Below are 10,600 nucleotides of genomic sequence, written 5' to 3'. Positions count from 1 at the left end.
ACTGAGATATTTAAACTAGTACCACACATAAACCATATGCAAGTACCATAGTTACTACACTAAGGAGCTTTGGTTGTTGGTGTCTGCTCTCCTGTAGCTGAGATTGGTGCTTGCAATGACACAAGTGAAACCAGTATTTGTCTATGCTATCGTTTCTTGTTCATCATCAGATACGAGAGGAGACAAAAAGTCTCAAACTTTTCCAGATTCTGAAATCTAACGATTCAAAACCCTCTGGACTTCTAACTTCTGAATTCTACCACAAGCAGGAAATAAGGAAGGAAATTCTAAGGAAAATCTATTCCAATAATGTTTTTTTTTTCTTTCCATCTGGAAGTGTAAAAACACAGCATTCCATAATGAGGGGGAACGGCTGAGGGTGGACAGTGATAGGACAATGGGGAATTGTTTTAAACTGAGACAGAGGAGGTTTAGGTTAGATATTAGGAAGAAACTTTTCACAAAGAGGGTGGTGACGCATTGGAACACGTTGCTCAAGGAGGTTGTGGATGCCCCATCCCTGGAGGCATTCAAGGCCAGGCTGGATGTGGCTCTGGGCAGCCTGGTCTGGCTGTGGTCTGGTGGTTGGCGACCCTGCACATAGCAGGGGGGTTGAAACTAGATATCATTGTGGTCCTTTTCAACCCAGGCCATTCTATGATTCTATGATAATATAACTCTTCTTACAGTGCTTCCAAACCAGGTTTGCTGACTAAAGACATTTGGGTGTTTGCAGTACAGTCCTGTGATTTATAAGGAAAACCCTTATACTAAACAGCAGGCATTATTTCTGGAGCAAGATACAACATTATTTTATAGATTGCTGTTAAACCACAGAGCAAGCTTTCTGCTCCTGAATACGCCTCCCACACCCTGCTATCACTGAATACAGCAGCAAAGGTCTCAGAACACACACCACAGGAAGAAGGCAGGTCAGCAGGTAAGAGACGTGACCAGCAGGCTGCGCCTAGGAAGACGCTTGGTGATAGCGATTCGCACTGCATCCCTCAGCGCCGTGCCTGCTCGGAGCACCTCATCCTCCTCAAGGCAACCGCGCGGCCACAACAGCCATGCCTTTGGAAGGAAGACGGCTCTCCCGCCGTAGGAGGTGGATCCCTGGGAGGCGCTTACCCCCTTCCCTCCCTCCTTCCCTCCCCCCTCCGCGGCTGAGGAGGCGCCTGAGCGCGGCGGCATCCTCCCTTGTCTCATCGCGGGGAGGAGGAGCCGCCGCCTGCGGGGAAGGTAAGCGACGGAACGAGGGGCCCGCCACCGCCTCCCCCTTCCCCGGGCGGCCGGTAGAGCAGATCCGCTGGTGAGAGCGGAGGCGCGGCGCTGCGGCCGAGCGGCGTTCGGGAGCGCTCGCGGGGCTCTAGCGGACAGTGCCGGCCGCCCCGCTGCGGGGGAGGGGACGGAAGGGGAGGGCGCTGCGCGCCTGCGCTTCCCGCCCTGCGCCCGCTGCTGTTGGCTGCGGCCCTGCGGCGGGGCGGGGCGGTGGGCGGCTTGGCGGGAGCTACGCTGTGGGGGGTGGTCGTGGGGTCCTGTCAGCAGCCGGCTGCTGGAGGATGGGAGGGTCTTGTCAGGCGGGTGTTGTGCCGCAGTCCGTTGCTTTGTGTTTTCAGTCTGTATAAATGTCTCAGACAGGAGATGTGCGTGTGGTGTTGGGGAGTTGTGTCCTCAGCGTGAAGTATGAATCACAGAATCGCTTGAGTTGGGAAGGAGCCGTAAGGGCCATCTGGCCCAATTCCTCTGCAACAAACTGGGACGCCTCCAGTTCGATCCGGCGCTCAGAGCCCCGTCCAGCCTGACCTTGGGTGTCTGCGGGAATCCACCACCTCTCTAGGCAACCCGTGCCACTGCCTCACCACCCTGACTGTAAAAAACTTCTTCCTTATATCCAGTCTAAATCTCCCTTTTAGTTCGAAACCATTTCCCCTTGTCCTATTACAACAGACCCTGTCTGCTTTCCTCTTCCAGTCTCCCTTTAGATACAGGAAGGCAGCTCAGATCATCTCAGAGCCTTCTCCGTGCTGAACAGCCCCAGCTCTTTCAGCCTGTCCTCATAGGAGAGGTGTTCCATCCCTCGGATCACTTCTGTGGCCCTCCTCTGGACACGCTCCAGCAGGTCCATGTCCCTCCTGTGCTGAGCACTCGACATCTGGATGTAGTACTCCAGCTGAGGCCTCACAATGCACGGCAGAGGGGCAGGATCACTCCCTCGCCCTGCTGGCCACACTGCTTTTGGATGCAGCCCAGGATAGGGTTGGCTTTCTGGGCTGTGAGGGCACCTTGCTGGCTCATGAAGCAGTATGAAGTTTGCAGTATGTTAGACAAGCTTAGCTTGGTGTTTGATCACAGTCTTAGTGCAGAAAAACGGAAATTAAGACTTAACAAATGACAAAGGATTGTTAATGCTTGAGAGATTAGGGAATCACCTTGTATTTCCTTCTGGAAATGAAAGTTCTAATATTGATAGATAATAAAAAAGGGTAATATTAGCAGAGGGATTTTACTACTTGTTACAGACTGAGTAAGGTCCACAGACAGTTGTTTTTGTGTACCACTATGAAACATTTGGGCTGGACTAGTGGTGAAGGATGTGACAGTAGACATAGTACATAGAGAAACATGGAGAAAATAACGATCCTGATGCATGTGAGTTAGTAGAGCTAATGCTGTCCAGGCATGAGAAATAGGTGTGACAGTGTGACATGGACACATGTCCTTACAATGAATTGTAAAGTAGCAGGAGGAAGCTGTGTAGATAAACAAGAATCAAGCTTATCTAGCTCTGATGAAAAAAAAAATTCTAAGAGCTTTGATGGTTTCTACTATAGTCTAGAAGAGCTGGATTTGGATAAGGATAGTGCTTACTGTGTGATACCATCAGGAATTATGTCGCAGGTAGAGTTCTTTATTCAATACAGATGACATATAAGCCCAGTTGTTCTCTCATACATCTGCTCCAAGCTTACTGAGCAGGTACTGCATTGCCCTAGAGTCACTCTTATTAGGTGTAAAAAATTCTGAGAAGAGCTTTTGGCCTGATACCACATTTTTAGTTTGATTATAGAAACACAATACAGAGATAAAGAAAGATATATTGAAATTCATGATGTTGGAAGGGAGAACTCTGAAAAATCAAATGGATTAGTTAGTGAGATGTCAGTTGTACAGGAGTCCTGAGGGCCCTGGAAGTAAAGAAAGTATGAAATTGTTTTATGTCAAAGGTAGAATTTACTTGGAAGTAGTATTAAAAAAAAACAAAACAAACAAAAAAAAAGAAGTCTGTCTGATTTTTATATATTTCGGAAAGAATTTTGGGTATAAAGAATTTTGGATAAAAGGGATGGATAAACAAAGAAAGCTGCAGGAGATAAAGTGTACTGATGAAGTGAACATTGCCAGAATTAAGTCTGAGTTAGTTAGAGGCAAGAGTTTTAAAAGTTTCTTTAATCATGTAAGGAAAAACAAGAGTAGAAATAAGACCACTGAGTGAAAAAATTGAAGTAAAATAGCGTGAAGTTTCTGATATTGTATGGGGGAAGGTTTGGGGTATACACCTCCCTCCTACCCTACCTGGTCTTTTATGCTTGATTCCTGGGAAACTCTCTTGCAGGTGCCTAGTGCTAGAGGGAGAAGAGGGGGGTTTAACTACAGCTAATGATTCGTGCTGTGGTAGTGTTAGACATGATCTAGAAAAAAAAAGCCCTTATCTTGGTGACCCAGTGTGCTGAAAAACTGTGTTAAATCTAAACAAGCCAGGAATGGAGAAAAGGAAAGTGGTTTAGTGTAGTGCTTATGGGCTTGTTAAGTTAGTTTGGTTTTATTTGATTTTGTACCTTGTAGAAGGTACAGTTTGTAAATTGAAATTTAGCTTAAATGGAGCTAGGAAGACCGTTCTTGGACATCCAAGGAAGAGGTCAAAGATTACAACTACAGAAACTGCATTCTTCTTTAACAGCTCTAGGAGAATGTGAAGTCCAAAAATCCTCACAAGCTAAACTGATCTATGGATCAGAATTTGGCTGGCTCAGGTAACTGCTGTCTAATAACAATTCAGGTAGGTTAGATTCCCATAGAGGAGGCATAACAATGTAAGTGCATTTGTTTGTTGTTTTTCTATAAATGCAAGATGGAATTTATGCTTACATAATAAAAGAAAGACCCTTTCCTGACATGCTGTTCCTATGCTGTTCGATCTGTGTTTATTTAGGTTCCCCCTTGCAGGTGCAATACTACTTAAATCTCAAGCTTGTACACAATTTATCCTGATAAACTTGGTGAGCTGTTAGCACTTCTTACATTCTTAAACCTTAAACATTTTCTGTACTATGATTTCTTAAGTTTATAAAGATATAATAACCATCTATTCCTTTCACACTTATTGCATTATTTTGAATTAATGCTACTTAATTAATATCTTTAATAAAGATCTTCTAAAACCAAATAATCTGAATACTCTTTTTCCCCTGAAGCTGGTTCTTTGAATTCTCATGTTGGAAAGTCAAAATGAAGAATCAGTGTGTGCCAATTACACCAAATCAACTATATAGTAAATTTAATTTTATGTAGTGTTTTAAATGGACAGGAGCTAATAACTGCATCACTTGTTAATATTTTATTATGTTTGTATCTACATGGATTACAGGAACTGAAGTGTTTTTGGAATTTGGCTAACAGTTTAGCAAAGAGAAACTGCCTTTCAAGTTAATTTTCTGAAAATCTGGGATCAGACATTAAAAAGAAATTCTTCAGCATCTCAGCTTTGAAACAGATACAGGAATAATATCCTTTTACCAAGAAACTGTCTAAGAAAATGTTTGATTATTTTAATATCTTCAAGATCTGGAGAGAATACTCTTTTTTACTGCAGAAGTATGAATGTGGAAGTGACCCTGGCATTCTTACAGCAGTGTTGAGCACTGAGGGCACTTTGTGCATTCACTTTGCAAAATCTGAAACGCTTGACTGCCTTCAGAAGGTGTTTTTGCACTTGCAGAAATAAGTGAAAACATTTTAAATTAAAAATATTTTTGATTGACAGTTTTAATTAGACTTTTTTAGCTGCTGACCTTGACTTCTTTTTTTTTTTCTCTTGTTTTCTAAACCAGCAGATGGATAGCCAAAGCTTTCAGATGATTTTATCAGGGTAGCTGGAAGGTTTGTAGAATGAGAAAAAGGAATTGGAAAATTGTTTCTTCTGCTTTAAACATTTTTCCTCTGGTAGATAATGATGCATTTTTCCAGTCAGTTCCACTCTTGTTGCTCACTGGTAAACAATACACCATTCTATATCTGACAGCAGTTCTAAGGGGAAAAAGAGTAACTAGAATAGGGATAGGAGAAATAAATAATGTCAGTATGGACTGTGTGTTTTATCATCTCTATTATTTAAGACTTAGAAAAGTCTTATTGAATTTTATAAAACTCAGTCAGATTTTCTTGCAAGTCCAAATCTCCCAGGATTTTTTTTGCAAGTGAGGAGAAAGTGTCCCAGGAATCTTCATAGGATTTTCAAAGCAATGTTGTCACTTAGAACAGGAATTTCACATTACACCCAGACACTTCTTTTTAATCCATTGGAGAGTTGAAAGGTCACGTCTTCTGTTTTCTTTCCTATCTTCTCATGTGTTTCAAAATGTTTTTCCTTGAAGTATTTAGGCTTCATTAAAGGACAGTGCTGAATGTGGCACTGTTCTCCCTGTGGTCCTTGCTTTTGGCGTGTCCATGTTTCCTTTTTGTTTATTATTTCCAGCTTCTTCACTGCTTTCATTTTTGGCAATTAATTTCTTTCTGGACATGATGATATTACTGAAGAGAAAAAAAAAAAAAAGGTCTCTGCAAATAGATTTCAAGTATCCAGCTCCAAAAAACCATTCTGCATGTAGATGGACCTCTGATAAATTCAGTGAGGTATTTTTGGAGGTCTGTCCCAGCCAACAGATACAACTGGTTATCGTGCTAAAAAAGAAATGGCGTCTGACAAGGTGTTTTTGGCTAAAGTTTTGTCTCTGTGGAGTGAGACAATAACACTGTCTTAGGTCATTCTAATTCAAAATTTCTGTAGCAGTTGACTTGCAAGGTCAAGGATGACAGTCTGGAAGATTGTCAAGATTTCAGGTTCATGGATTTAGCTTTTAAATAATGTGTACCTTTGCTTTTGAAATTAGTATGCACCCAGAGGAGCTTGCATCAGGAGCTGAGAAGTCACAGTCTGGTGTCAGGAGGCAAGAAGGAAATGAGAGAAGACCATTCTTTAGTTGGAGATAGCAGCTCTTCAACCAACCACTTACTGTTTTTCAGGGTCTGCAGTTTCTTGGCAATGGACAATGTTGCATCAGTGGAGAGATAAATGAAAAGCTGAGTTCTGTCAGCACTGGACAAAGTATTGACATTTCAGTGTACGTGAAGGAGAATGTTAATTTTGAATGTAGACTCACATCTTTTTGGGAAGGAGATGTAATCTCTTCAGCAGGAGTAGCTGTCGATAATATGACCTCTGTGGAAAAGGACCTGGGGGTCCTGGTGGATGACAGGTTGGCCATGAGCCAGCAGCGTGCCCTTGTGGTCAGAAAGGCCAGTGGGATCCTGGGGTGCATTAAAAGGAGTGTAGCCAGCGGGTCAGGGGAAGAGATCCTCCCCGTCTGCACTGGTGAGGCCACGTCTGGAATACTGTGTGCACTTCTGGGCTCCTCAGTTCGAAAAAGACAGGGGTCTTCTAGAGAGAGTACAGCAGAGGGCTGCAAAGGTGATTAACGGCCTGGAGCATCTCCCTTATGAGAAAAGGCTGAGAAACCTGGGACTATTCAGCCTAGAGAAAGGAGATGAGATCTTATCAGTGCTTATAAACATCTTAAGGACAGGAGTCAAGTGGCTATTTTTAGTGGTGCCCAGCTGAAAAGGGGGTAATGGGCAGTAACTGGAACATAGGAATTTCCATACGAATGCAAGGGAAAAATTCTTTATTTTAAGGGTGATAGAACACTGGGACAAGCTTGCCAGAGAGGCTGTGGAGTCACCTTCTGTGCAGATATTCAAAACCCACCTGGATGCTTCCCTGTGCAACCTACTTTGCAGGTGATTGGACTAGATGATCTCCAGAGGTCCCTTCCCCAACCTCTGCTCTGCGATTCTGTGATTCTGTGATTTTGCGATTACCATTCTGTCCTTTCCTGTGAGATCACTTGGACAGGTTAGCATAATTTCATGACTGCTCTTGTATATGGCTGCTGTGAAATCAAGATCAGACAAGGTTAGGTCCCTTTCTTAAAGGTGCCAGCGAGTCCTTTTTTGCCTGTGCCTTTTTCCTTCTGCTCTTTCCAAAGTCTGTGGTTAGAGTTACTGGGGCAAGATACTCCAGTCAGATCTTTGGTTCAGCAGATGAGTTTCATAAATGCTCAAATTAAGTGGGAGGAAATGCTAAGTGGAGTTCTGGAAAGAAAAAAAAAAAAAAAAAACACACAACCTGTTGGCTTGCCAAGTTCCTAGAGAGAAAATCTGCAGGAATGTTTACATTTGAATGCGTCAGTGAACCTGTGTAAACATTTAGTATTAAGTGATCTAGTTAGACTCTTAATGGAACCTGGCTAATAGAGGCAGCATTTATGTTCCTTAACTCAATCTTATCTATACCACAAAGGCATGCACAGCTTGTGCCAAGACCATTGCTGGAGCAGATCCAGAGACTGAAAAAGTCTTGACACAGACTGCCAGAGTACGCTGTCCAGATTCTTAAATTGTACTTGGATTCCAGATAAGAGATTTGTGAAGTTTAATATAAATGTTTTTGTACTGAAACTTTGTGTACTCCCACAAAAAAACGATGTTTTTTCTTTTAGATCGGCACGTTGGATTTTTGGGGGAAAAGCAGCTAGTGAATATAAACTTTTAATACATGAGAAATATATGTTGCTTACCTATTTACTTTCAAAAGTAAGTATTGCTTTTTCTTATTTTTAAGTAATGGGTGATTATTTTAAAGTAAGAATTCTGAGAGATTATGTGAGTATTTTAAAACTTTATAGATAAACAGTCTGAATAACTTGTCTGTAATAGATTGGACTTTGTTTTTCTTCTGTATCTGAAGTCCTCAAATGTGCACAGGTTCTATTCTTTAATCATTTGATGAAAGTACTGCTTTTCTTTTGCTTCGCTGTTATTTTTTCTGGAGGAAGAACTGCTAAAAGAATAAGGAAATGTGAATAATCAGTAGGTCCACAAATAAGAATGTTTCTTAGGTAGGCTTAATGATTTAATATTTTTTTCTTCTTTGCTTTCAGGATCCAGTGGTCTCTGTGTACTCTTAAATCACTTACAGGTGATTTAACACTTTTTGCAGAGGCAGAAATGTGTATGAGAACAAATGAATTTGAATAACAGCATAAACAGATTATCTGGGGTGTCCAATGTACTCCTGTAGGACTGATGGGAAATAAGATGTCTACGTTTGCAAAATATCTTGAAGAATGGAATTGCAGAGTAATTTTCTCAGTTACATTTAAGATGAAGCAGCTTTTGCATTTTGAGGACGTGTAAGCGATCTGTGTTGCAAAGTTAACTCAAAATTCTCAGTGTGTTTCTGGAGCTCTGAAAAAGTAGTGGGCTGGAGAACCTTTCATTCAGTAACTGCAGTGGTCCATCCTAAGGTATCTTAATTTATACTAATGTATAAGCTGCTTGAGAGTCAAACCATGTCCCTTTGATTGAACAGAAGCAACTGAATTGAAATATCAGAACTTGAAGAATAATGACCATCAGTTGTGCATCAAATGGTTTGCAGATGAAATGCAGAAATACAGAGCTGTGCTTCCACTTAAATTAGAAAATTAGAAGTTTTATAAAATCTCTCTGAAGTGTGGTAGTCCTATGAAGAGTAGCTGAGTAAAATGATGGCTGCTTGTCCCTTGGATGTCATTCTGCCTGCTGTCAGAATTTTACAGATGTTTGGTTTTCTGTGGGAGGTAAAACATTTTTAGAATTGGCTGAATCAGTGGATCTCCGTGAAAATGATGTGTACTGCTTTCTCATTTGTCAAGTAAAAGAAGCTTGCATGGCTTAAGAGCTGCGTGCTCTTTTGTGCATTGTTACTGAAAATGGATTTGCACAGCTTTGTGTTGGGAAATGGAGAGTAGTAGTGTTAGCCATCAGGAAGGAGACAGCTGATCTGAAAATTTGTTCCCTGTGGTGATGCACATCATAGAAGCCATACAGGTCACTTACAGAGCTGGCAGTTGCTTCAGAAACAGAACGAATATTCTAACAATTCTCAGTAAATCTGAAAATGTCCAAATGTTTTTTTGTGTTTTTTTTTTTTTTTCCATTAACTGCTCAGAATGAAGATGGAATAAAAATATTTAAAGGGTTATGCCAGAAATGGGAAATTGTATCCATGTGCTTTTTCTTTGCTGAAAAAAATGTCGTGGAAAATGACATCAGCAAGGTTTTAAATTCATTTTTACTACAGTAAAAACATGTTGGAGTATTATGTTTATTAAAACTTTTTCAATTATGCTATTTGTTTAAAAAAGTTTTCTCCAAGTATTAATATTTTGGTAAGAACACAGAAAATTGAGTCACTGATCATCATAGAGTTGAAAGTAAAAACAAAATTGTCTGAGCTTCATGATTTTTGTTTTCTCAAAGAAACACACAAATAGTTTGGTCTTAATAAGAAATGTGTGTAGTTCTATTGCAGCAAAATGATATGGTGATTTTAACTACAATTCTCTCTCTGCAGAGGGACGCCAGCACAAATCCATATGGAAGATGAACCTCCTCCTTCTCAAGGAGTCAGTGTCAAGGTCAGAGTGTGACTTTGTGTTGAGAATTCTGTGCATCTCAACTCGAAAGAAAGAAGCATGGTTTTATTATTAGCTTAGTTCATGCCAGTAGCTTTCAAGATAAACAGAAAACCAAAACTGTAGGTAGAAAAATGATACTTGCAGAAGAAATGTTACTTATGTGATCCACAAAATATTAAAAGGTCAATACATTCATTTTCATCAGTTTGAATCTCTTCTTTGGCTTACAAGATTGGTTTAATTTAGTATTAAGTTTCAAAGTTGCGTTCTTCAGCTTAGTGTTTCAATAACACAAACTTGTAATAATTAATTTTTAGAGCATAATGTGGTGAGAAAACTTCAAATTGTTGTCTCTTTCTCTGTACACTCTGCCTGTAGAACGTAGTGAAACACATCATTTAGATTCTGAGCTTCATGATGATGTGTTGATAAGGTGATCTGTATGACAAAACTGCATAACCAGCTTTTAGACTGGTTATTAAATTAAATTTAATTATTTGCTGCGAGGACGTGGGAAAATGGACTGTGTAATCAAAACCACAGCTTTTCCTTATGGAACATGACCAATCCTCCTTCTCCTTCCTTAGAAGTGTATTTGTTGAAAGGTTTACATTCACAGTTAATGTAAAGATTTATTTCTTTGGTTTGAAATATTTCTGTCTATGCTTCTGCATACATTTTTTCATAAGTGACGTTAGTCAAAAAAGTGATATCCTTACAACTAATATAGGTGACTCTGAACTAGAATTTATTCACAGCTTTGTTTCAGTCACAGATTTTATATATATAAATCTATATAA

General features: G+C 40.5%; 1 protein-coding gene across 8 annotated transcripts in view; it reads left to right on the top strand.

Annotated features, from left to right (window-relative positions):
• The first annotated feature begins 1,112 nt into the window (after window positions 1-1,112).
• The window catches only part of LOC100548427 (RCC1 and BTB domain-containing protein 2), a 32,264-nt gene continuing 22,776 nt past the window's right edge, over window positions 1,113-10,600 (top strand). For 2 of the 8 annotated variants that reach the window (XM_085215864.1, XM_085215857.1), the window contains exons 1-3: window positions 1,113-1,242; window positions 7,839-7,932; window positions 9,737-9,800. In XM_085215864.1, the coding sequence (XP_085071990.1) occupies window positions 7,895-7,932; window positions 9,737-9,800 (102 nt within the window). In that variant the 5' untranslated portion in view covers window positions 1,113-1,242; window positions 7,839-7,894. Of the gene's footprint in view, window positions 1,243-1,293; window positions 1,313-6,303; window positions 6,402-7,077; window positions 7,193-7,838; window positions 7,933-8,279; window positions 8,646-9,736; window positions 9,801-10,600 lie in introns of those variants that run through there. The other 6 variants (XM_085215858.1, XM_085215863.1, XM_085215861.1 and 3 more) reach the window with 6 other exon arrangements.

The sequence above is a fragment of the Meleagris gallopavo genome, chromosome 1, assembly GCF_905368555.1.
Source record: "Meleagris gallopavo chromosome 1, MGAL_WU_HG_1.1, whole genome shotgun sequence".
NCBI classification, from domain to species: Eukaryota; Metazoa; Chordata; class Aves; order Galliformes; family Phasianidae; genus Meleagris; species Meleagris gallopavo.
This window is presented reverse-complemented; position numbering and strand designations above follow the sequence as displayed.